General features: G+C 44.5%; 1 protein-coding gene across 1 annotated transcript; it reads right to left on the reverse strand.

Annotated features, from left to right (window-relative positions):
• LOC308282510 (palmitoyltransferase ZDHHC5-A-like) lies at positions 1–27,990 on the reverse strand. The gene is made up of 11 exons (XM_080722875.1): positions 27,646–27,990; positions 20,834–20,955; positions 18,306–18,463; positions 17,123–17,295; positions 15,985–16,087; positions 14,340–14,431; positions 13,669–13,795; positions 13,261–13,372; positions 11,671–11,780; positions 5,184–6,340; positions 1–2,367 (listed from the first exon to the last, which is right to left on the reverse strand). Exons 1-11 carry the CDS (start codon positions 27,813–27,815, stop codon positions 2,127–2,129), a joined length of 2,565 nt encoding a protein of 854 aa, XP_080579001.1. The 5' UTR covers positions 27,816–27,990; the 3' UTR covers positions 1–2,126.
• Position 27,991: the final 1 nt, after the last annotated feature.

Genomic DNA, 27,991 nt, shown 5'->3' on the forward strand with positions numbered 1-27,991 from the left:
AATAATCAGTAGAGTTCAGTGTTCATAAAAGCCTGATTAGACGATAAAATGACCAAAAGTTCTTTTGAAAGTGAAATATCCCTTTAATAGGAACAGCAGCTTCAATGAGAACCCAGGAAGAATGCTTCATTTACAGCGAACAAAGTTTACCCCTGGGTTGGAACAAAGGTTCCTTTTTCCATTTCCTGAAAAGTAATGAACAGAACTTGTAATACTGTACAAGGTTTCTACCCAACATCTACGATTATGCTTTTCTCAGACAAAGGACATTGCATTTTTCTTATTGGCTGGACATCATTTCGGAACTAGGGTGGAGCATCCACAAATGAGCGAACGGGGGGGGACAGGCATGTTTCGTTACCACCCTCAATTTAACACCAGCCATGCCTTGGAGCAATATTAAAAACTCTTCATTTATCAACAGCTATTTTCTTACTTTTTTTTATAAATTCATATAAAACAATTTTAAATTAAATTAATGAAATAAAAAAAGACAACAAATTTCTTTGATTTCCAAGGCAATTTCTCTAAGGTATTTTGTTTTTTGTTTTTCTCCTAGAAAAGGCTGCCCCGTCTTAGAGACCCCAACAACACATATTAAACACCGTTTCCTTGTTCACTTTAGCATCCTTATGTTTCCGATTGGGTCAAAAGACGACTGACAGCATGGTCCACAGCCAATCACAGTGGCCCATTAGTGGCTAGTAGTACTAGTGCATGCTGCATGAGTCTTATTATTACAAACGCCACTGCTTTTGTTTTTTCGTTTAGTTTTTCTCTTCAGGAAATTCCACATTTAAATCACATCATCATTCTGTACAAACACGGAATCATATACACACCTAGGAATAAATCAACTGAATGAAACGAGGGGAATCAGCGGTTCTTTTTTTCTATTCTCTCCCTCCCAGCATCACCTTTTTCTTCCCTCTGATGAAAAGGCAAAAAGCTCCTCCACGCGATCAACAGGTTCACAGACACGGCTCCCCCCTGCAATCACCACAGCGTTCAGAGTCTTGTCTCTCGTGGTGCACGATTGGCTGGGAGTTGTCTGTGTGTTTTTCTTCTTCTTTTCTACGGTGTAGTTCCTTGATTGTACATTGTACAGGAGATACGAGGCGGCTCCTCGGTCCTCGGTGTACCCGAGGGGTCCCCGGGAGGAAGGAGAGCTTGACGGAGGACCCCCAGAAGGCAAAGTGTGTGAGAGGAAGAAAGAGGGATAATAATGCCTGACTGGGCCCCATGCATGCACCACAGGACAACACCTTGTTTGTATTTTATTGGTTAAATAAGGTTTCTTCTAGGCCCGCCGTCCTGTCTAGGGCTAAATGAACGTCTTAGCGATTCTCCGTTCGGTGGCGGCTTTTAAAAATGGACACAGGTATTTTCACTATGGCGGAATCACCGGCGGGGTATTGTGCCCCTTTCGTCCAGAGCTACACCCTGAGCCCCACACGGATTACAACCATAATTCTTTAAAAAAAGGATCCTTTAAACTACAGTAGGTCTGGACACCCAGGCAACCCTATATACCCCCCAGGGGTCTATACCCCCTGCGCCCCCCCAAACTCTACACCAAATCTCTTATCACTTATTATTATGACATGCCTTTAGTGTTCATGGTTACTGTACTCTCTGACCAACCATGCAGCCAGGATTGGTCCCGTTCGACGCGAGTCCTGGTCGCAGATGAGATGGGATTGCAGTGTTAACGGCTGAACCGAGACCCGATCTCTCAGCGTGGAATGAAACGCTTTCACGGCGCCGTCCAGTTAGCAGCCCAGACCTGGCTTCAACTCGGCCCAGTCCACGTCAAGGCGTTAACCAGCGACGTAACAGTTTCTATCGGGAGTTACCGGTAGTTAAAATTAGCTCCACAAAGTAAAAAGAAGAAAGAAACAGAAATACAAAAAAAGTATCTCCACTCTGTCGTTATTCCCTCTCTTTCTCTGCCTCTGGTCTGCAGTATGAACATACAAAAAGACCAAAAAGAACGCCCTCCCAAAACGTCCCCTCGAAATGCCAGAAATACAGAAGCTATCGTTCAGTCTGATCTGTTCCTGTAATAGTTTTGGTCCTGGAGTCCGTTCGTCCGTCCGTCCGTCCGTCCGTCCGTCCGACAGAGTTCAGACTGAGATCTCATACGTGGTGCCCCCGACCCCTGTCACCTTCTTGACTCCGCCTCCTTGGGGCTTGTGGGCGGGGCTGGGCGCGGGCCCGGCCGCTCCGGGGCGCGTGGACACGCCCAGCGGGTGGGAGGGCGAGCAAGGGGCGGAGCAGGAGGCTGGGGGAGGGGAGGAGGAGGAGGAGGAGAGGGCCTGGCCGCCGTTGGGCCGACTCAGAGGTTTCATCTGGATGGACTCATCCCTGACGGAGAGAGAGAGAGAGAGGCAGAGGACAGAGATAACGGCAGCATCAGTACCACGTTTAGAGTGATCCTTCTAGACCAGGGGTTTTCAAAGTGGGTGACGCTGCACCCTGGGGTGCCGTGATGGCAGTCCAGGGGTGCCGCGAGATAATTTGATAATAATTGGAACAAAGTACAAAGTTATTTTCAGTCAGTTCTAACCAAAATGGCTATTACCTCGCAACATAATCTCTAAAATATCGTCACTGTCGGGCAGAAACCTTGTATGTCCAAGTTTCAAATGTGTACGTATTTTGGTAAAGCAAAGCCCTGCTTCACCATAGAAGACTGTCGCACAAAACTAGTGAAAACAGCAGATCTACAAGCACACAACGCCTCGCATCGCGAGGCGTTGTGTGCTTGTAGATCGGCTGTTTAGTACATTTAATAGATGATAAATACAAAACAAACGGTTTTGGACATACAAGCTTTCCGCCCGACAACGAAGATATGCTATAAATATAAGGTGCTGGAAGTGAAAATGATAATGTAGGGGTGCCTCGGATTAAAAAAATATTTACAGGGGTGCCCTGAGAAAAAAAAGTTTGGGAACCCCTGTTCTAGACCAGGGGTCTTCAACGTTTTCAGGCCAAGGACCCCTTGGTTGAGAGAGAGAGAGATGAAGCAGGGACCCCCACAACCTCTTCATAGATTCCATATAGTTTCATTGTTTGACAGCACAATCATCAGTGTATTTTGGATTCATGTCAATTTGTATTTTTCAGATATTTAACTACTGGAACCATTCATACTCAATAAACTTGACCTTTTACTCGGTACTTAGTCTGCTCTTTTTCCCCTCTACACCAAACCTCTTTGCCGAAAATAGCCAATCTACAAGCTTGGGTAGAGTAGCTTGTAGATCTGCTATTTTTGGCTAAAGTTCTCAGAATATATTATGGATCCTTGTTCTAATAATCCATCAAAGAATACATTTAGTTCATATCTTTAAGGCAGACCTGGAACACATCTGTGTTGCTTTAACCATTCTTTTTTTATTAGGCTATTCAAAAATAGCAGATATACAAGCTCATAGCGCTGCACTCTAATGCTAATCTTTGAATATATATCTTTGATTTGTCAATTTGAGTAATTCAAATCTCTGGTTCTGGGGGGGCAACATATTTTGAGATGGGGGGTCCGTGGACAAATACCTATGATTTTGGAGGTCCTTGACATGAAAAAGTTTGTGAACCACTGATGATAGAAACTTTCTTTAGAAGACATTTATAGAATCTGGACAATATATTCAAAGACACAAATTGTCATGATTCCACCCCGGAATAGGCATGCTGGGGTTCAAGTGGTTAATGAAATGTTCTTTACAAAACAAACATGGTTGAATGGATTTAGCTATTACAGGTGTGACAGACCTCTACCAGGCCCTGTTCAAATCTGAACAGGCTCTGTGTAGAACCGTAGTCCCAGGGGTTTCCAGAAGGTGGCGTACCTATTTCAGCTTCCCATTAGCTTTCCTTTGATTGGCTCAGCAGCATATTTGAACCAGAGGCATAGAATAAGAGAGTCTCGCCGCTCGTTCTATCTCAATGAGATAGTTCCAGACATTGGAACTATCGCATTGAGATAGAATGAGCATTTCTGTATTCCATTCTTATGATCGTCGCTCTCATACTAGATCACACTGATTGTCACACTAAATTCTACTTGAGGTTGAAAATTCATGCAATGGAATTATTTTTGATAATGTTGTTTTACATATTACCGGTATGTATTCTTTGCATATTGTTGTTGTGCTTTGTATAACGGTTTTGTATATGTGTTGTAATCTCGGAACCGCTGAAAAAGAGAAAGAGAGAGACACGCCTTGATCTCGCCGCGAAGCGGGCTGCTATGGGCTGTGAGTTCCAAACATTGAAACGTCCTCATTGAGACAGACAAAAGATCATTTCCGCATTCCATTCTTACAATGGGAGTCTATGCTAGAGCAGGGGTTTTCAAAGTGGGCACCCTGGGGTGCCGCGACGGCAGTCCAGGGGTGCCGCGAGATCATTTGATAATATTTGGAATTTATTTGGACACTTAAATATTTAGTATCATTTTAAACTTGAAGTACAAAGTTATTTTCAGTCAGTTCTAACCAAAATGGCTATTATCTCAACCTTTTCCTCGCAATATAATAGCTAAAATATCGTCACTGTCGGGCAGAAACCTCATTATCTCCAAGTTTCAAATGTGTAAGTCTTTTGGTAAAGCAAAGCCCTGCTTCATCATACAAGACTGTCGCACAAAACTAGTGAAAACAGCCAATCTACAAGCACACAACGCCTCGCATCAAAAAAGTTTGGGAACCCCTGTGCTAGAGACGTAACTCTCTCTTCAACGGGTCTGAGTGTACGCCATCTTCTGGAAACCTACAGCACATGCACTAAGCCTGTTCTGCGACCACAGGAGCCGAGAGGCAAACAGCGCGGAAAAAGACAACACAACGAACCAGGAGGACGCCACCCCGAAAACACACAGCACAGTGGGGGGAGGGACGCTGACGAGACGACAACGGAGGACGACAGACAACCACGAATGAACGAGTGAAAGACGAGCAAAGAGGAAAAAAAAGGAAGAACTCACAGGCAACCTGGCAGGAGGAGAGGAGGATGAAGAAAAGAAGGGAGGAAGAAGAAGAAGAAGTGGAGGAGGAGCAGCAGTCATTTTAGGTAGTTGAGGTTGTCAGACAGGCAGGCAGGAGGTAGGAGGGGTTGGGAGGAGAGGAAAAGAGTAGCCGATCGTCCCCGCGACCGGCGCTGGCGCTTATACTCACTTCTGCGCTTGTATCCCTCCTCCCATCCCTCCTCCTCCCGCCCCCGCGGCGTTGGCGCTGGCCGAGGCCGAGGCCTTTCGGACCAGCCGGTACTGCATCTCGGCGGCCGCCGCGCTCGAGTACGACAGCGACTTGCCCAGGGGCGGGGCGTGGGGCGCGCGGGGCGGGTGGGTGGTGTTCGTGTTGGAGGAGGTGGAGGCGGAGGAAGGCGGCGGCAGCAGTGGCGTGTCCGTGGAGCGCGTGCGGTAGGGGTAGCCGTGCGGCGCCGCCGAGAAGCGCGGGGGGCGCGAGGAGGTGGCGGAGGACGAGGAGGAGGAGTGATGGTGGTGGTGGTGGGAGGACGAGGAGGAGGACGAGGAGTGGTGGTGGTGATGGTGGTGTGCCGCCGTGGCGGAGGCGTGGGGCTCGCTGAGCAGCCGCTCCCGCTCGGGGGGCGCGGGCGGGAGGGGCGGGGGCGAGGTGGAGGAGGCGGAGCGGTGGAGGTAGGGCGGGTGGTGCTGCTGCTGGTGGTGGTGCGGCAGCTGGGCGGTGCGGTGGTGATGGTGGTGGTGGTGATGGTGTTGGTGCGGCGGTGGTGGTTGTGGTTGGTGGTGCGGAGACTGCGAGGCCGAGCTGGACAGCAGGGCGTCTTGCTCGCGCTGCTGCGCTGACATGAAGGGCGAGCTGTAGCCGGCCGGCGTGCGCGGCCTCCCGGCCGGCGGGGAGAGCCGCCCGCCGCCCGCCGCAGGCGACGAGGGGTCGAAGTCGTCGCCGCCGCCGCTCCCCGCCAGCAGGCTGTCGTACGACAGGCTGTTGCGCGACGGCTGGTGGGATGGCGTCTGGTTGGCCAGGCTCTTGTAGCTGGCAGAGGTGGCCTCGGAGGCGGGGCCGCCCCCGCCGCCCTGACGCCCTCCCCCTCCCCCACCCGACAGCACGGCCGGGTCGGAGAAGGAGGGGTAGGAGCGCCCGCCCAGGGAGTAGCCGGGGATGCCTCCTCCTCCTCCCCCTCCGCCCACTCCTCCGCCCTCCCTCCGCTCCAGGGCTCCTCCTGCTCTCTCGGAGGGAGTGTCGCGGCCGTCCAGGCTGGGCTGAGAGCGGAAGCCCGGCTGCTGGCCCGCCTGGAGCAACGAGGAGGAGGACGACTCCCTGGCACTGCCCACGCTCTCACCCCGACTCAACTAGACATACAGAGACACACAGAGAGAGAGACAAAGACACAGAGAGACACAGAGACACACAGAGAGAGAAAGAGACACAGAGAGAGAGAGACACAGAGAGAGAGAAAGAGACACAGAGACACAGAGAGAGAGACACACAGAGAGAGAGAAAGAGACACAGAGACACAGAGAGAATGGGGAGCAGGGAGTGGAAAGGCAAAGAGAAAGAGGCAGAAGGACATTTAGGTTAAAAAGTTTCCAGTGTGTTCTTCCATAACAGTGGTTCTCAAACTTTGAAATCTGAAGGTCTCCCCTTTGTCCCTGAATTGAACAACAAGAACTTCCAAAGTAAAAAAGGCCGTAAAAGGACTTATTTGGGATGTTCCTTTTAGGCAGGGTGTTTAACTGTACTGTACTACATTTCTATTGTATTGACTATACGTGTACTGTTCTCCATTTAAACAATAATCAATCAATCAGTCAAAAAAACGAACCAAATGGACCCGGAACCAAATGAACCTGTGTACACTGTCTAAGTTACAGACTTGTATGGGTCAATTTAGACACCCACAAAGGAACCTAGAGAGACCCTGAAATCCACTTTGAGAACCACTGTTCCACCACATAATGACAGAACAGTTGGCATCAACCTGTTATAGGACACCATTTCTTACACATGAACCCCCTCTAGTGGTTAAATAGTGACAAAACAGTAACACTTTATGTTTAATAAAAAGAAGAAAACTACATTTGCATTTTACCTGTTTAACTGTATGTCAGTTAAAACAGTTTTTGTTGGTTTGTGTTTACGAGGTCTTGCACAACCTCCACCATCCGGAGTGAACTGCCCATCACCATTAATGTGTGTGTATACAGTAGATATAACAAGAGGCGAGTTGAGAGATGGACTGCTCTGCTGTTATGCAACATTTAACAAGCGTAGTCCATAATAAGCCAGTTCTCAGTTCACGCTTGAACATTTTCGGACTGACTGACAAGAGTCACGGTAGTTGCATGGCTGCTACTCAAAAAAATGGAGAACCTGAGGTGTAGCATACAACAGTTGTATGTTTACTATACATATTTTTTCTTTTTGATTTCTAACTGTTCATAGGATGATATTTTCGCATAGTATTTGTATATTTGTCTGTCATTAAATGTTTCAATGAATTGAGTACAAAGGACGTCAATGGAATTCTTGGATTTTACATACTCTTAGCAGACCTTGTATTGAACTGGGCTTTCCTGTACCTTTGTTTTGCAAACTGCTAATAAAGTATTCTATCAATCAATCAATCAATCAATCAATCAATCAATCAATCAATCAAATGCCACAAACCAAATTCTAAAGTGATTAATGGAGAAATCAAAAGGTCAGAGTGGGACATGGTACTCAACAAGAAAACCTGTGCCATGGTCACAGCACTCACTTCCATCTCTCTCGCCCTGGAGCAGTCACAGCTCACAAGAGACAAAATTTTGTTCTCAGAGCTTTTAATTTTTTAAGAACGCAATAACATTTCATTAAATAAGCAAGTAATCTAGCGTTGCTTACAGACTAACATTCAAAACCTCAATGAAACGGCAAGAAATTAATGAAAAGAAAAAAAAGAAAAAAGCCAAGAGGATTAATTTTCAGAGACACTTTCTTCAACAGCACAAGGCTGAAACAGTAGGAGTACATCTTGGTCTACTGTACCATGTACCCAGTGGTGTGTTCTAGATTTTTTTGGATGGCATCTATAATTATTCCCACCCTCCCACACGCACGGCACACAAACATGTGCACGCATATACTGTATGTGCACGCATGGTCTGTGCTGTAGGATGACGTGCAGTTTGAACACTATGAAGTGTGGCAGGTCTATTGTTTAATGTGTGAATTCCTTCGCCAGCAGACATTGATCATGGAGAAAGACAATAGCTACACATACAGGCAATGAAGTCCACATTCTTGCTGCCCCAGCACCTCCTCCTGACTATCAGATGCGTATCAGATACGCTTTCTCTGACGCTTTTTGGATGGCTACGACGCTACGTGTTACGCTACAAATACAGCGTAACACGGTAGAACACACCACTGCATGTACCTCAGTGCAGGCACTGTCTTCACAGACTGCTGCAAGTTCAACAATTGTTAGTGATAACATCAGGGCCATTTGAATTGATGAAAAGTTGCTCAATAACCAACTCTGGCAGAAACAAACAAACAAATATGACAGGGCAAATCACAAAGGAGTGACTCCTAGCTAAATGTGAACACAAGGAGAAGAGGAGGAGAAGACTGGAGGTTTGTCAACCACTTAAGCCCTGTTGTACAGTATATAAGGTATAATTGATCATACAAGGATGTTGTATGCCGAACACATGAACAAGCTCACAACAGTGCTTGTCATTTTTTAAATTTTTACTTTTTGAAAGTGTATGATGTTCTATAATTGCAAGCCCAAAATAGGGACGCCAGGATGAAAGTGGTTAAAAAATAAAACCAGAAAGTGTGACTGACACAGGGTGGGACATCAGATGCTAAGACCTGGGAAGCTAGACTACGATGAGTGTATCAAACCATTACCACCACAGGGACCATTTTCCATTTGTAACTGGCTAAGTTGCATTTATTTCTATGTAGTAACATTAATTCTGTGAACAGAAATGCAAATGGTTTTCTGAATACAGTTTAAATGTTTGAATTTGAGATGGGCTTGATTCATCTCGCCAGATTACAGGGATTTGATCCAAGCATCACAAAATGTAAGATATCATTCATTAAATTATTCAAACTCTATTGTATGTGAAACGGATAACATCTTTATTTGGGATTTGTTCTCATGAAGGCATTCACAGGCAACTAGCGATGAGTAGATTATTCAGAAATATCACAAATCTAAGTGCTACAATTGCATTTTCAAAGTATTCAAAATGCATTCCAATAAAGTTTCCTCCCTGGGAAATACAATCCCGAGTGTTAATTCTACTCTGCGAGGGTCCAAAAGGAACCAAATGGACCCTTACGGGTCGCCAACTCTGAGAGTCCACAAATAGAACTGGACAGTGGTGTGAAGTAACTAAGTACATTTACTTACTGTACTTAACTCAAACTCTGCCATCAAAATACCCCTTTGTACCCCTTCTCTGCCATGCCCGTAGAACCCGTAAATGTAATAAAAATTACTTAAAAAACATTTTTTTATCGAACCGAACTAAAATAGGCCGGAACTAATGCTCCGCGATCGGTTTCTACACGGACACATTATTGAGCGGACAACTTTAACATTGGAGTCCCTGAACCGGAAGCGGAAGTCCGTCCTCTATTTTGGCCCGTTAACTTTCTGTCTGAACTCCGGCTTACATATGGAGAACTTATTGATCAATTGAAAAAGTTTCAACGGATTTGAGAAGCTGATGGAATACGCGAACACACGATGCATAGCAGTGTCCGATCCACGCACGATGGGAACTGGACGAGCGCCCACGTTAACAGGTAGGAGAAGCCGGCAGTGAAAGACATAGAGAAATTAACGGGCTTTACGGCCGTAAACTACGAATGAGTTAAGTACAATTTTGAGGTACTCGACAACATCTCGGATGCAAATATTGTACTTTTACTCCACTACATTTATTTGTACTAGTTACTTTGTAGATTGATTATTACAAAACAATAACATACATTAAATATTTCAACCCTATACATTTCTGCCATTTGAAAATGGCCAATCTACAAGCCCTGTGTCTTTGTGTTTGCACTGTGCCATTGTGAGCTTGTACAGTAGATCTGCAATTTTCAAAAGACTTTTATACATTTGATGAATTGAAATGGGACATTCTGCATAACGAGTACTTTCTACTTTTGGCACTTTAAGTACGTTTTGATGCCAATACTTTTGTACTTTTACTGAAACATTTGAGTACTTTTTCCACCACTGGAACTGGATCCAATTGGTTCCGTTTGTACCCTCTCAGAGTTAAATTCACAGCCAGGATTTCACTGTGTGCACGGAAAAAGGAAAAGGTTGACAGACAGGACTAGAAGCTTTCAGAACATGCACTTACTGATACTGATCGACAGAAAGCCACTGAGAAACCAAATCAAGACAGACGACAGGAAATCAAAACAACAGAACAGAAACAGAAAGATGCGTTAGCCATCAGTTTGTAATGAAAATAAATAAATCAAATGAAACCAGCTGAGTCATGGGCAAAACAATGAACGTCTCACATGCAAGGGCATTATATCTCTATGGCAGGGGTCTTCAACGTTTTCAGGCCGAGGACCCCTTACTTGAGAGAGAGAGATGAAGCAGGGACCCCTACTACCTTTTCATAGATCCCATATAGTTTCATCTTTTGACAACACAATCATCAGTGTATTTTGGATTCATGTCAATTTCTGTTTTCAGATATTTAACCACTTGAGCTGTCAATACTTAATAACCTTGACCTTTCACTCTGTACTAAGTCTGCTCTTTTTCCCCTCTACACCAAAGCGTATTGCAGAAAATAGCCGATCTACAAGCTCACAACGCCTCGCAGACGCTAGGGTTCAAGTGGTTAATATAAAAAAGGAGATAAAAAAGTTTCTATCACTCAAAGATTTGGAGGATCCCCTGTAGTAACTCTGGGGACCCCCTAGGGGTCCCGGACCCCCAGTTGAAGACCACTGCTCTATGGCGCGCTCTCTCTGGGTCCTCATAGACCGGGCGTGTCACAGACGAGCAATCCGTGGTCCAATTATAGAATAATAATCATTATTAACTCATTTGCTGCCCCCTCCTGAGTTTCCCCGAGTTATTCCCATTGTTTGACACCACCAAGCCCGAGTTTCCCAGAGTTGGGGCCGAATTTGAATTTGCATAAGATTTACTTCCTACTCTCTGCTAGGCATGATCGCGAAATTGCATGTTTGACCCCCAGACCAACCCCATCTTTCAAACATGGCAGCCTTGTTTGTTTACATTTGAAGAAAACATAATGGCTGCTATCTCATGAATGCCTGACGGATTTCCAAGTAGATTATTTTGTTTGAAAGCTGTGAAGGGCGTGAGCACACGTGGTGCATGATCTGTACATGGGCATGCATGATCCGTGCACTATGGATTACATGGCAGTATATGGAGAATTTGGCAGTTCAGCCTGAAAATGGCCATTTTTAAAGGGCAGCGTTAATAGAAATATAGTAATGGACTTTCATTTTGGTAATATTTACACATCCCTAATTTGGCATGAAGGTCTGAATATAACTATGTCGCTTCATGGCCTTGTTAGAGGTTGTGTGTGTGTGTGTGTGTGTGTGTGTGTGTGTGTGTGTGTGTGTGTGTGTGTGTGTGTGTGTGTGTGTGTGTGTGTGTGTCTACCTGGTTGGCGTAGGCGTGTGTGAGCGCTGTGTGGTTCTTGCCAGGACTGTAGGTGGGTCTGTACTTGTACATTGTGGGGGTGGGAGGGGCTTTGTTCAGCAGACTGCTCTCTGTAAGACAGCACAGGACAGGGAGAGACAGAGGAGAGAGAGACAGGGACAGAGGAGAGACAGAGACACAGAGGAGAGATGAGAGAGACAGAGGAGAGAGAGAGAGAGAGAGAATATGAAATTCAAAGAACAATGGAAATTACGTCAACTTAACCCTATTTTTGAAAACGTTTGAACGCCTTCGGCTATGAAGACATGCCCAAATAAAAAGTGGTTACATTTATCATGTGCTGTAGATGCGGGAATCACATGGGAAAGGTGTGGCTCCAGCCAGTGATGTCAGTCATCTATGGCACGGCTATGTTGTCTGTGACAACATATTTGGGCAAGGTTTCAGCCCGACCACAAACGCATTGACTTCCATCATGAAAATTAAGTTATATATGTTATTATTTCTAAAACATGAAAACAGATAGTGGAGGTACTTCTGTGGCCTACTGGCAGTGTGCACAAGACATTCTGTGCTGAATCGGATCAGTCCAGTGGTTTGTGAGATTAGCTCTGGACATAGATACCCACCTACCCTCTAAGCCAGGGGTGGGCAACTTTGATGATGGCGAGGGCCACTATATTTCCACCTTCACTCCAGAGGGCCACAATGCATATTGCTACGTCCTACTTTGTCATTCTTGTATCTCATACAAAAGAAGCAAAAATAGCCAATCTACAAGCTAAAAACGCATCGCAGTGCGATGCGTTTTGTAGCTTGTAGATCGGCTATTTTTTGCTTCTTTTGAATTGGAATCCTGAATATCGTTTTGATATTTTTAAATTGGAATCCTGACATGTAACATTTTGAATTAATGTCAAACACATAGTTATATACTCATGTTAACTTTATGAACTTAAATACAAATACATAATTGGACATAACAAAATACATTTTAATACTACTATACTAGTCCTATAAGCTACTAATATTAATATTAATTAAAGCAGGTCATGTTTGGAATTGTAACAGCTGAAATCAATAATATATCAATATTCCGGTATTAACCTGTGGTTAAGTGTGGTTAAGTGAAGGTGGGGGCCGCATGTGGCCCCCGGGCCGCCAGTTGCCCATGTATGCTCTAAGCAGAGCCACACCATACAAGGGGGTGGTACTGTAGACCAGTGTAAACAGGAGTGGAAGATGGATCCCTTTATACTTTTGCTATTTTAGCGAGAATCCAATGCCATCCTTGGCATCAAAAGTGTTTTTTGGAGAAAATGGACATTAAAGATGAGAAAGACCGTTGGCTTCCATGTTAAGAGATCACTATTGTGTGCACGTGGATGCGCAATGATGATGAATCGGCGAGTCCACCCGTGCCAGCACTTTTCAACGGACGGTATGTAGCCCCTGCCAGCTTTACTGTATATACAGTAAATAGCCCGCGTATACGCGCGATCGGCACTCTAGATACCTTTTAATATTTCGCGAGTATCGCGGGATCGGCTACAAATGAGTTAACCAGACTGCTATTGAAGTGTAACTAACCCTCTGCGTTGCCTCTGCTGGACAGTCCAGGGTAGCGCAGCTCTGGCTTAGGAGGAGGAGGTGGCTCTGCGTCACATGACTGACTCTCCATCATCTCCAGACTGGACTTGGACTGCAAAGACAGGAGAAAGAAAGAGAGAGAGAGAGAGAGAGAGAGAGAGAGAGAGAGAGAGAGAGAGAGAGAGAGATACGATCACGTTAAAACTGGCATGGAAAAGTGACTCTAAGCACAACAAATATATTGTGTCTCCTAGGCTAGGTACCCTCACAAAAAACAGAGCTTCCACAGCGGAAATCGAACCCAGGACCTTCTGGCTGTGAGGCGACAGCGCTAACCGACTAGGCCGATTTTGCCACACATGTCTATGGTTGTTGTTGACTCGGCAGAAAGAGAAGCTGAAGGCTTACCCTGTGCAGCTCTCCCTGGATGCCGTTGTCCAGGATCTTAGCAGCCAGCTGGGCCTCGGTCAGCTGGGGCCGCAGGAACGGAGGCTGCACGCACGCACTCTGAGCAGCCTTCTTCCTGCCCAGATACCTGGAGACAGAGAGAGACAGGCCTTTCATTGATCCCAAGGGGAATCCAGTTGTCACAGCAGAGCAAGGATGAAACAAACTAGAAAGGCGAAGTCCTGACGCTGGTCATGAGCGAATCCACTGGGAAATGAATTCCGTCCCACCATTCATATCACATATTGTGATGTCAAATAAATAATGCATGACCAATCCTGTCTGATTGGACACGATCCAATCAGAAAAGGTTACAGAAAAGGTCCATTGAACTCAATGGACTTTTGGGATTACAGAAAGGTTAAATGAAAACAGGTGACATAAACAGGTTTACTTCAGGTGACATAAAGGTTATCTGACCTAGAACAATAGTCTGGTTGCCTATAGCAACCACACTAATTAGATAGAGGACAGAATAAATAAATAAATAGCTCAACAATACAACATGTCGCTAATTGGCCACAAAAGGGGACACTGCATCATGCATCGATAGGGGACAACATGAAGGAGACTGGTTTATTGAAGTATAAATAGTAAGACAGAAGATATAGGTGTAAAACAGACTAGTATACCTGGGTGCTTGTGAGCTGCACAGGACATGGGACACATTCTTCCAACAACCGTTGGTGAAGGGATTGACACCTCCTCTGAACTTCCCTGTCACCTGAGCAGAGAGAGAGAGAGAGAGAGAGAGACAGAGAGAGAGAGAGAGAGAGAGAGAGAGAGAGAGAGAGAGAGAGAGAGAGAGAGAGAGAGAGAGAGAGAGAGAGAGAGAGAGAGAGAGAGAGAGAGAGTGAGTTACAATCTTATTTCTTGAGGGGCTCATGCAGACACTGAAATTACATTAACATAAACTCAATTTGTAACAGCATTTTTCATAGACTTGTGCTGGGAGAATTGTGCAGCAGTGTCACCGAACATACTGTACATTACAAGCTGTAGAGGCTCAAAAAGATTAATCAAAGAACAAGATCATATACTTTTTTTCTTTTCTTTTTTACCCTGACAGGAGCTGTAATTCCGCTTCACTCCGATTAAGCCTGTTGTTCCCGGTGCAATGGTAACACAAAGTACCTCAGAAGTAAGCTCTAGGCTTCTCAGGAATACATCAATAAGGATTATTCAGAATCTCCCCATGAGAAGTCAACTTTGCATTGGGCGGTTTATAATAGAGAGATCAAGTCCCTGCGATTGAGTTGTACATTGTACATACTAGGGACGAAATTAATATGTCATGTCACGATTAGTGTGACCAAAAGATGTGCGATTTACGATATTATCGCGATAATCAAAATATCCCCAACACCCATTAGCCTGGGGCAGAACATTCGCCAAATAATGGCAGATCTACAAGCTACAGCTTGTAGATCATTTTGGCGTCCAGTGGGAATAGGCGCAGAATTAAAACGCTTGTATATTTCACACTGCCAATCGCACAGCTCCTTTAGAGACTTCTGAGCAAACTGACCAGGAGGCAGAGACAGTTATCTAGTCTGAATCAAATTTGAGGTCTTTTCAAGCGCACAGTAATCAAAAGGGCACGTGCCATTTTTTCAGCCCTCGATCCAAGCACTTCACAGACCCCTGCCCTTCATAAAGGAGGCCTTCTACTTTCCATCGTCGTTTTAGAAGTAGACCCGAGAGGACAGAAAAAGAAGTGTGAAGTAGACTCGAGGGGACAGAAAAAGAAGTGTGATTGCGCCCCCGTTGCTGTTCATATTCATTGAGAAGACGCACGCAGGACTTTAGGCAGTTGTTATGCCAATAATTTCCTCCCCACACATTTATGAGCTGCCACTGCTGCTGCACCCTGTTTATGTTCAGAATAAAACAGTATAAAAGCAAACATGTATTGCCTTCTATTTGATGACACTGGCGCTATAGTCAGGTTTTTGATGTAATAGTGGGCTCGCTAAAGCGAGAACACTACCGTTATCTTCACTATTTATTATTATTCTCCCTGTTCTTTTAAAACTACTACCGGTACTAATACTTTAACACTATTAACACTAATACTTCAACAACACTATCAACGCTCTCAACAGTAATACTACTTAACACTACCAACATTCTAAAAACGGATCCTAAAATAACATTGTGGGTGTGCTATGTTGGTAGCCCAAATTCATACGTTGTGCCGGCAGAGGTGGCATCATCCACAGCTACTGTTTAAGTCACCCTCACACATTGACAAACACAGACTCAGTAATCAGTTACCTGTTCGTTGGTGGTTCTGCCTCTGGCCACCAGGACGATATGGAAGCCGGTGAGACCAGCCACAGGGATGAAGAACAGACCTGCTACACACATCACTGCCAGGCTGAGATCATCATTGTTAAAGAACATTATTGAATATATTGATCTAGAAGTAATGCAAGGATGAAATGTAGACACATTGTTGCAGTATGAATTAATACAATATTTAGACCGTGCCAATTTAATTTAGTTATACGTTCAACAAATCTTTCCTATTACATATGCGTGATTCTGGCAGGGCACTGCACCAGGCACCCAGAACTAGAGGCAAGCAAACAGACACTGTGGGAGCCAAACCAGGGCAAAGCCAGGAAAGCCAAGACACACATCACCTAACGTAGATGCACTGCAGCGCGGCAGCTTATAGCTAACAACACTGTAGAGCTCAAGACCCTGATGTTAGATAGGAGAGTGTGGAGGGCAACGATCCAGGAGTCCTGAGCTGGTGTTGGCTAGACCACACTCTTGCATCGCATGTGCGTTAACCCATTTAGGCCTGACCTATAGTTAGGCCTAAATCAGAATTTAGCCTACAAAAACAAATATGTTGCAACATACTGTACATGTACTGTAAGCCCCTCCCATACACTAAAATGTGTACCCGGCCTGAATGTTAATATAAGCACATGGATAGTAAAACATCTTGTTTCACTTAATAATTATTATTAATAATTAATTATCATGATTGGGTTATGATGGATTATTTTAGTAGCTTCCACCCCTATACTGGAAAGGCAGGTTCTGCTACTGATCCTGACCCAAAACATTTAGTCATATCACAGAAACATCGTTTGTGAGGGATATTTCTATAGGCTCTAATGAAGTGTCAATCGTTTTCATCCACTTGTTGCTGAAAACGGGGGACGGAGGCTGCCACCGCGATCACCCACTTTTCAAACTGGCGTCCACATTTGGGGACAAGTTTTGATTGATTGAATACCTTATAGGCAGTTTCAAAAAGAAAAGGCACAGGAGAGCACAGTTGAGTACTAATAGGATTTAAACCACAAGAAAGCACTATGGCTTGTTTACATTGGGGTCCTTTGTACTCAATTCATTGAGATGTCATTAAAAAAAGGCAGTGTTTGAAGGAGGATACGTGACGATGGCGTGGAGGCGGTCGATGTTCTGCCGGTGGTAGAGGATGAAGAGCAAGCCGAAGCCGAACACGGCCATGATGTGAGCCGTCAGCGACAGCAGGAACAGGAAGAAGTAGCGGTAGTTCCTCCTGCCGATGCAGTTGTTCACCCACGGACAGTGGTGGTCAAAGTCCTATAAGACACAGCACAGAGATGACAGTTATGGTCAAAGTCCTATAAGACACAGCACAGAGATGACAGTGGTGGTCAAAGTCCTATAAGACACAGCACATAGATGACTATAGACAACATTCAACTACTGGACATCATACTCCACTTCACTACACAGCAACAACTCTGTGTTATAAGGTGCCTTATTTCCCAGAGTCACGTCTACAAGGCAGCACTGACGCGGGAAAAATAACCTTCCCCAGCGAAAACGCAACATGAATGAGTTTTCAAGATAGTTCATCCGATGGCTGAAGAGTAGAGAGCAATGTCACCTAGGAGAGAATAAGCCTCACATTCCATTTTTACTCCATCGCGACATGACACTTTGTGAGCTTGTAGATCTTCTATTTTCAGTGAGAGCCAAAGAAGTATTCAAGGATTCAATTAGATAAGGTTTCAATTGTATGGCTGATAGCGGTTGGGGACAAATAATGCTTACTGTGCCTACGTGTTTGTGGATATACAGAATGAACGTGTCACTTCGTGGAGTTCGTGCCACACTGCTAGCTTGTACATCTGCTACTTTTGAACATCTTTGAAAATTAAATTAAACTTTTTCATAAGTTTCATAGATAGCTTCATAGACTTGTTTGACAGAACTGTCATCGGTATATGTTGGATTTGTATTAATGTGTATTTTCAGACATTTAACCACTTGAACCCTCAATACCTCATAAACTTGACCTTTCACTCTGTACTTGGTCTGCTCTTTTTTCCCCCTCTACACCAAACCTCTGTGCCAAAAATAGCCGATCTACAAGCTTGTAGATCTGCTATTTTTGGCAAATGCTTTCCTCAAGATTAGGGATGCTAGGGTTCAATTGGTTAATGTAAAAACAAAGATCCTATCACACAAAGATTTGGTGCCGCCCCCCTGTTGAAGACCCCTGCTTTAATGGGTTATGTGTAAGGGTACGTGTGTGTGTGTGTGTGTGTGTGTGTGTGTGTGTGTGTGTGTGTGTGTGTGTGTACCTCCACACAGTTGTCACAGACGGAGCAGTGGGAGCAGCGAGGCGGCCGGTAGAAGCGGCAGGTGGAGCACCACTTCATCCTGACCTGGATGCCCCGGATCTCCACCGTCTTGTAGAGCGGAGCGCGGAAGTCGTCCTCCTTGTCCTCGTCTTCCTCCGCTACGCGCACGCACACACGCACACGTACACACACACACACACACACACACACACACACACGCGCACACGCACACGCGCACACACACACACACACACACACACACACACATTTAATCGTTTATTTATGTCTACATAACATGATACAAGGACACAAATATTACAAGTTGCTGTAACTAATGTACAGTCAGCAGACCTTGGACAAATATCCATTACCCACAAACCCTTCAAGGGTACAAGTATTTGCGATTGCACAGAATTTTGCAAGCCGTTTAGCTGCTTCTTTGGCATCCCAAGTTGTTGGAAGCCTGTTACACAACCAACCTATGTCCATTGTCCAAGGCTGCCAAATAAGAATACAAGCAGATTGCACCTACAGCCTAGCTCTGTGATGGTTTAGACTTTAGAGGCATCCTCTAAGCTAGAAGGTGCAGGCCACTTCAAGAATGGAAACTGATTTGTCTCCTTCATTGACAACAACATCTGGTGTATTAGCAGAGATGTGCTAAGATTCTCACTGACTGTGCAAAATGTTTAGATATGTTATGAGATCAACTAATGAAAAGGGTCTTTGCTTCTAACTGTTGATCAAACAGTTAGGCAGTGGTTCTCAAACTTTTCCATGCCAAGGACCTCCACATTGATAAATATTTTTCTGTGTACCCCATCTGAGAAGGTTTTGTACCGGTGCGGGTCGATATTGCGACGTCCCATTAGCTCGACACTGGTGAATGCTAACCTGGTGAAATTGCTAAACTGTCGACGTTGGTGAATGTTAACCACTATGCCTAAACCTAACCCAAACCTCAGTAAAACTGTGCCTAAACCTAACCCTAAAACCTAACCCTAACCCTTAGTCGAACTAATGACACGTAGAAATATCGAGCCTTTCCCTTTGTGCCAGGGACCCCCAAAAGAGAAGATTAGACTACAACACGCCAATGTGAAAAGGGTGGCATTCCCTCCTCGACCTAGTGGGAATGTGTGTGCGAAATGTCACGGAGATTGCAAGCTGCGTTCATGATTTGAGCAATCTTGCAAACTTGTGAGCTGATCTTAGCCAATCACACTGTACCAATTTGTACCAAATCTTTAGGAGCAAAATATTAAAAAAAAAAAAAAGTTTTGAAAAGTTTGGGAAAGAGGTTCTACTCAGGACTCAAGACGTACGGACACAATAAAAGCATTACCCACAAAGAATTGATTAATTTGAAATGAGAGAACCCCTGTCCCAGATGCATACATTTATGTTGGATTATGTGCCAAAGTGGATTTGGGCTAAACTGTTGAGCTAATCCTGTTTTACACGATTCAGTCAATCACATCTGCAAGATTTTAGTTAAGGTAATGTCATCAGTGACCCTGATGATGTTTAATTTAAACATTAATGGGCCAACGGAAACCATGCATACGTCTCTCAACACTGTTTAAAAAATCAAATATATTATTGCAAGCATGTAGGGTTCCTCAAAGTGGGTGCCGTGACACCAGTGATTATCAATATCACTTCAGTTTAACCACTTATACTTAGTAATACGGTCCTGAGTTGCACTGTACTTGGTGCACTCTTTTTCTGCCTACAGTACAGCAAAAATAGCAGATCTACAGTACGTTGTGACGCGTTGTGAGGTTGTACATCGGTTTGGTGTTTGGTGAATGTTCCCCCCAGAATAAGGATGCTGTGGTTTATTTTCGATCTGTCCTAATGGAAACAGATATTCTCTCAGGTTTTCCTTGTGACATGCTTTACCTTAAAAACTCAGGTACCCAAGGATTATTCAAGATTTAATCGGCAGTTGCCATGGAAACCCGCCATTTTACCTCTTTCAGCAGCCCCATGGAAAACGTTATCTGAGTAAATGTAATCCGAGTATGCCCAGGATTTTTTCACGATAGTATTTTCTTTCACTCAGGACAGAAAAATGACAATTGCGGGCATCAGGCCGTGTTTTAAACATGAACGTGATTTAAAAGTTAGATTAGAAGATAAATGCACTTTTGTGCAGCAGCATAACACTGCTCTCTACAAGGGAACAGGGATTTCCCGTTCACGTGATGCCCCGTTACATTTTGGGAAATGCAGTGTTTCTCTTCACTGCGGTTGCCTTGTACAGTAGCTACAGATCAATAAAGTTTACTGTACAACATAGAGACATCAAAGAGTTTGACGCGTTGGCACATTGTGGGCATCAAATGAGTTAAGGGGAAAGATTTACATATTTATGTACCGTTAATAGGACAAAAGGTGCTATAAAGTAACAGTGCAATTCAGGGATGCCGTGGATGAAAAGGTTATTTACAGGGGTGACCTGAGACTAAAATGTTTGAGAACCACTGATGCAGAGACAGACAGACACACAGGCAGACACACACCTCTGGGGAAGATACCCGGGTCCATGAACGTGGCCATAGAGAAGTTGGCCAAAACGAACAGGAAGATGACTCCATTGTAGATCGGCACGGCCACCGAGAAACGTTCCGACAGCCACGGGCACCTGAGGGAGGAGACAGGAAGGGCGCATGAGAGGGCAGGCGTGTTGAAACGGGACAATGTTTGACAATCAGGAGCGTTTTCTACAGCTCAATGTGGGCTAAACTGTTTCTGAAATGCACCTCAGCTCTTTGCACAGACACAGAGAGAGATGGAGGAGCAGTGGGGACAGAAAGGGGAGACGAGATGAGATTGAACAAAAACGAGAGAGGAAAGAATTAATATGAGGACGTTTTCTTTGTGTCTGCCCCTTTCATGTCTGCCTACTATTTTCCTGGCAACAACCCCTGATATCCTGCATAGGTGCGTTCACAAAGGAGGCAAAGATTATAATTTTTCAATGCGGCACGATTACATAGTAGAAGAAGTCACTCGAATGTGTGAAATTCACCTCTTCTCTTCCTCACCTTTGCTCGAGTTGAAATAGGCATATCCCAACTCGGGTGAAGTTCAATTTGTGAATGAAGTGACACGAAAAATATAATCGCCTCCTCCGTGCAAGCAGCTTATATGTGTCAGTAATTAAATTGTTGTCCACATTGTATATTGGTTATGAGGTGAGCATCAACTGTAAAGAAGTTGATGCTTTTATTCTGACCGATAAGGCCCATCATTGCAGACTATTCTTGAAGGAATCCAGGAAGGTCCCTCGTTTATCAACGCTGTGTTTATCTGCAATATCTGGGGATAAATCAGGATTTAACATGCACTGGCCTTGGCAGGTCATGTGCACAGTGCACACACAAGTAATCCCACACATTCTAAACCGCTGTACTCACACAGTGAATCTCATTTACATAAACACCCCCAAAATAATAACTGATGGTATCAAAACGTCACTTTACTTAATGACTGGGGTTGGATTCTTCCACTCTAAAACAACACTTTCCCCCAAATCACCTCCATTCTCGTAGGGTCCAGATCAACAAGGTTCTACTGGTCTAAATTGATGTTGTAGTTTACAAGAAAACCAAAAGATTATGGCAGTGGCTCTTGACAAACAAGGAGTTTGTGTGCATGATCAATTAAGCACAGTACTAAACACAACAGAGCACAAATATGAATACCGGCATATGTTGATTGTACAAATGGCAATTCAAAATGAGATTGGTATTTAAGGGGCAGTGCCCTCAATACCCTCATACCTGACTTAAATACTTCTCCAAAGTGAGTGATGCCCACAGCCACAACTAGCTGGTACTGCCCAACTATTACACATGGGAAAATTCTCATTCCACTACTCTGCCACCAAAATGTGGAATGCCCCGACACCATTCCTTAAACAATGTGGGTCACAGAGTCTTCTTTCAAAACAGGAGATCACAAGGTGAGGAAAATGCATTTTTCCCATAGAAAGATGTCATTCAATGCCGACATTATTTCCCTTTTTCTCCTTTGTACATTATTATAGTGTTCTGTATTCAATGACGACATGTATTGTTGTGTTATGTGTACGCTATGTCTATGAATTGAATACATAGGACCACAATGGAAACAATTCCCCAGGACTGTGTCACCCTTTTAGCCTAAATGTATGACATGCCGTTGACATTTCTGACTAATAAAGTATTCAATCAAAGGAACGGACTTGTCTGTTCATATGCAACGTTTAGATAAATAGGGGGCTGCAGGTGTTGATGCACATCATGTGTGAGATGTGCACGTGCCTCATGCACACGTAAGACGATACGAGTGGTGTTTTCCAGCTCATTACACATGCACACAGCCCCAATTAACTACAGTAACAGTATAGTACTGTACTGTACACTACCCTGTCACCACACAGCTCCTTGGACTTACTGTAGGAGAAACCAGGTAAGTCCAAAACTGTTCAGTTCAGTGTATTATTCTTAAAAACATTTCAAATGTGATCTACAAGGTGACCACGACTTGCTATTGCTTGTAGATCTGCTATTGTCACTACCTTTGTGCAACATGACGATGTAGGGCATTCATTTACAACAAGACATAAAAAGTTGAAATGCATGCAACGCATGCGCACGCACACGCACACCACAGTGTTGAGCATTCTAATAAGAAGCAGCTAGTGAACGCACCCTCTCAACCCAGGATGGATTATATTACGTTGTCAATTTAAATCAGCTTGTAACAATTATGTTGTAAAGAAGGAGGAGGGGAAAAAAGAAAGAAAGATTGACAATGTAGGCCCAGCTGCAGTCTGACAGTGACCATGTTCATTCCAAGATATTGCATTCAGGCCTAACTGTGTGGTTTACATTTAATGAATACTACTGTGGTCTATAGCTATAGAAGCATTAACCACTTTCACACTGGCATTCCCTATTTTGGGCAAGACTAAAACAGATCCTTGTGCAACAAAAGTGGTTACTGGTTAACCATCTTTTACTTTTTTACAAAAATAAAATAATAATAAAATCAACCTTCAGATGACTGTTTACTGCAGCCCTCCCAAAAGCAGAGCGTTCCAGTGTGCCTGCATGGCTGTGTTGTCACAGGACGCCAGCTGGCAAGGTTGTGAATTGTAATGAGCCATTAACACTTCATTTCATCCCCAGCACCACAGGTGTGAGAGAGGGAGAGCGAGAGAGAGAGAGAGAGTACTACTAGGAAGAGAGGCCAACAGAGTCACTGGAGACTGGAGAAGGTGGTCAGTTTAGAGCAGTGGTTCTCAGCCCGTGGGGCCGGGGGCTTTACAGAGATTGTGCATTACATTCACACACACTCATTCATACACTTATTCATACACAGATGGCAGAGGAAACCATGCAAGGCACCAACCTGCTCACCGGGAGCAACTAGGGGTTCAGACTAGTCTTGCTCAAGGACTCTTCGACACTAACTCTGGGGGAGCACGGGATCGAACTAGGAACCCTCCGTGATCCAAGACAGCAACTCTACCCCTGAGTCACTGCCGCCCCCATAAAACCCTTAAAGTATATGTTGGAACACAATCGCCACATAACACGCCCGCCTTTGAGAACCGTGGAGTTAGAGCAAGGGTCTTCAACGGGGGTCCGGGACCCATAGAGGGTCCTCAGAGTTACTACAGGGGGTCCTCCAAATCTTTGAGTGATATAAGCTTTTTTCTCCTTTTTTTATAATTAACCACTTGAACCCTAGCGTCCATAATATATTCTGAGAACTTTAGCCAAAAATAGCAGATCTACAAGCTCACAACGAAAAAGAGTAGACTTAGTACAGAGTGAAAGCTCAAGTTTATTAAGAATTGACGGTTCAAGTGGTTAAATATCTGAAAACACAAATGGACATGAATCCAAAATACACTGATGATTGTGCTGTCAAACAATGAAACTATACGGAATCTATGAACAGGTTGTGGGGGTCCCTGCTTTATCTCTCTCTCTCAACTAAGGGGTCCTTGGCCTGAATACGCTGAAGACCCCTGAGTTAGAGGGAGATGGGCTGAGGAGGACGACTAGAATGAGAAACAGACACAAGGAGGGAGCGAGGAGGGAGAGAGAATGAGGGGGTGACAGATGTTGACCTATTTTCTAGTGTTCTCTAATCTGAGGCCTCACCATGCTGACCACACACATTTACACTTTCTAACACGTGCAGGAACTGCACCGTCGCAGCAGCCCTTACACAGCGTTGACACGCACACGCACAGTGTCACACACACACACACACACACACACACACACACACACACACACACACACACACACACACACACACACACACACACACACACACACACACACACACACACACACACACACACACACACACACAAGGGATGGGACGATATGAAAATATCATATCACGATTATCTTTTGTGATTTACGATATTATCGCAATAATCAAAATATCCCCAACATTATCCTGGGGAACATTTGCCAAAAAAAATCTACAAGCTCACAACGCATCACGACACGTTGTGAGCTTGTACTTGTAGATCATCAATTTTTTTGGCAAAGAGATTTGGTAGAGAGTGAAAAAAGTTATTATTAAACATTGTATTATTAAACACGTTATTTCCAGGTCCGTTTTATCAATAAGTGTTTAAATGGTACCGGATATGCAGCTCAGCAAATAAAAGGTGAATTGTTCCCAGTGCATGACGGAGGATTATTTCACGATAAACTTAAATCTCCACGATACGATTATTGTTTTTATCACGATAAACGATAATAGCGATTATCGTCCCATCCCTAATACACAAACACTCTCTCTCACACAAACACACACACACACATCGATGCCAGGCATGTATTCTCCTCAAATGCCCATGTAGTGCACACAGCACACAGCTCTGCTAGCGGAACTATTCTCTTTCACAGACACACACGTTCTTCACACACCGACAGAGATGAATCACACGCCCGTGTTCTCACTCAGGGGTCTTGCACCAAATTCTGGGCCCTGGGTACAAGGATTCACTGTGGGCCCCCGAATGAATGTTCTTCATAGGGGGAGGGGGTTTAACCCATTTAGACTGGGGACGCATTATTACGCATTATTTTGTGCTTTAACTATCGAAAAAAAAGCTGCAAGCTTGTTTTTGAACAGATCACAAAAATAACAGATCTACAAGCTTGCAGCGTGGCACTTGGTGCCACGCTGTGAGCTTGTATATCTGCTATTTTTCAATAGCTGAAGTATAAAATAATTAAGGCCCCTCCACCTTGGGCCCTAGTAACTCAGTCCCACTTTCCCCCCCCTTGTGACGCCCCTGCACACCGATGCTCTCACTGCCTTGGCTTTGATCTCTCTCTCTGACTGTACCACACACACACACACACACACACACACACACACACACACACACACACACACACACACACACACACACACACACACACACACACACACACACACACACACACACACACACACACACACACACACACACACACACACACACACACACACACACAGTAATGGTGACAATTAGGGGTGCACCAACACAACCTTCTTCATGCAGAGTACTTTACATAAACTGTAGTTTTTAACCACCATAAGCCCAAATGCTACACTTTGTTATACGTCAAAGAGCTGATCTACAAGATTACAGTGCGTCACCTTGCCTATTATCAATGAATCCTTATAGAACAAATCCTTATCCTTATGAATCTTTATATCCGTATTGTTTCCATGGTGGTCCTGTGTATTCAATGCATCAACATAGCATAACATCCTTATATCCTTATATTAGCGTTTTGACACTTATTTTTTGGAGGCCCATTTTACAATATCCTCTCAGTTTGAGAATCACTGAAATATGTCATTGTTCTGTGATTGCACTGCAGTCATGTCCTGGTGAAGCTGAAGGTGAATGACGCCTCCTTTCTGGCTAAATGCTCCTCCAAAAAGACCTTGTTTTGCCTTTCTGTCTGCATGAGAGTGTGCATGCGTGCGTGCACTTGTATGACTATACACGTACATGGTGAGGGCCAGGTGTCCCCACAAGTATAATAGAATTTGAGAAACAAGACATCGTTAGGACCATTTTCCCGGTCCTCGCAAAGAGGAAACGGTTGCTTAAAAACATTAAAAACAAAAACTAAAAATGTTTTAGAGCAGTGGTTCTCAACCTGTGGGTCGGGTCCCCAAATTATTTTGGGGGGACCCCAGATGATTAACCTAATGTGGAACATTGTATTCTCACTCAACAGTATATAAAACAACATAACGTTTAAGTGTATAGACTGGGTATATGCACATTTCTAAAGTGACAATTTAAGGATTTAAACTTTTATACCTCTAAAATGACAAATTAAACATTGGCCAAATTGTCAAATATTAGAGGCAGACATTTTCACAATAGAGCATCGCAGTGAGGTGTCGGAAGTCCATTTTCCATTCATTTTCACCATAGGGTTTTTCATTATCAGCCACAAAGTCGTAGCAATTCAATGTACACTTACCACTAGGCTGGTGGTTGTAAAATGGTTCTATATGCTCCTGTAGAACCCCCGAGTATGTATGCAATCACTCTAGTTTTAGTAAAAACACGTTTTAATCAAGATCGCACGGAGAAGAACTGCATTTCCCATACTGCTAAACATGTACATCCGGTGAAATCGACGTCTGTGATTGGTCTAGCTTCTTCTTCTTTCACATATCTTGCGGTTACCACGGAAGTAGCTACTGCCCCCTGTCTTCCCGGCGGATTATTGCACGTCAGAAGAACACCGTGAGCGATCGTCTTTCTTTTACAAATATGATGCACTATGTTACGGATGACGATAAGAGCGTCCACAGAGATAACAATCACTACATTTCAGGCCATATGCTGGCCTGGATAACTAACTGAGCGTGATTTCAGGGCTATATTTCAGGAAACAACAACAACATTCGCAATGCATTCTGGGAGTGTAGTTTCCGCAATTTTAAAAATAATGATGTACACAGTCTTGTACCCTGCCCTTTTTTTCAGCTTTCTAATTAATCTTTGCATTCAAAAAAATGTGAATATTGACATGATCCCTCTCCAGCCGAGATGGCTTTGTCCAAGGCTTAAAAACGTTTAAATAAATACTTTATGAAATGTCTATGGAAGAAATGAATGCGGAAAACGCTTCCGACACCAGAGAGAGGACGGGGTGGGGCTTCAACTGCGATGCTCTATAGAAACGTGTTATACAAAATGTAATGCCTCATCGGGGGGGGGGGGGGGTCGCGGTCTGAAAAGGTTGAGAACCACTGTTTTAGAGATAGGTGTGTGCAGGTTTCTCTCGCTACTCACGTGAAGCAGAAGAAGAGCGTGGTGGACCCCACCAGGAAGAAGGTGGCGGCCGACGCGGGGACGTAGCGGGACGGCCTCAGGGGTCTGCTGGGCGGGGCCACCGTGTGGGGGAGGGGCGAGGAGGAAGAGGCCCCGCCTCCGGCGCTCTTACTGAGCCCGCTGCCCGGCATCCTTCACAGCGTGCGTGTGTGTGTGGTGGGGGTGCTACGCTAACTCGTTGATGGGAGCGGGAACAGACACACGAACATGTTTGTGCACTTGGGGAAATGTGTGTGTGTGTGTGTGTGTGGTACGGGAGGGGTAGCAGCTATGCGAGTGCACGACTGCACGTAGCGGGTATAAGACA

Source organism: Nannobrachium achirus (genome assembly GCF_963921795.1).
Source record: "Nannobrachium achirus genome assembly, chromosome: 3".
Taxonomy (NCBI): domain Eukaryota; kingdom Metazoa; phylum Chordata; class Actinopteri; order Myctophiformes; family Myctophidae; genus Nannobrachium; species Nannobrachium achirus.

Bases quoted from the DNA above. Each gene is read 5' to 3' on its own strand.
- LOC308282510 (XM_080722875.1), bottom strand. From the start codon at position 27,815: ATGCCGGGCAGCGGGCTCAGTAAGAGCGCCGGAGGCGGGGCCTCTTCC. The intron at 13,373-13,668 runs GTAAGCCTTCAG...CTGTCTTTGCAG, and splicing joins TCCAGGGAGAGCTGCACAGG to TCCAAGTCCAGTCTGGAGAT. The intron at 11,781-13,260 runs GTTAGTTACACT...GCTGTCTTACAG, and splicing joins CAGCAGAGGCAACGCAGAGG to AGAGCAGTCTGCTGAACAAA.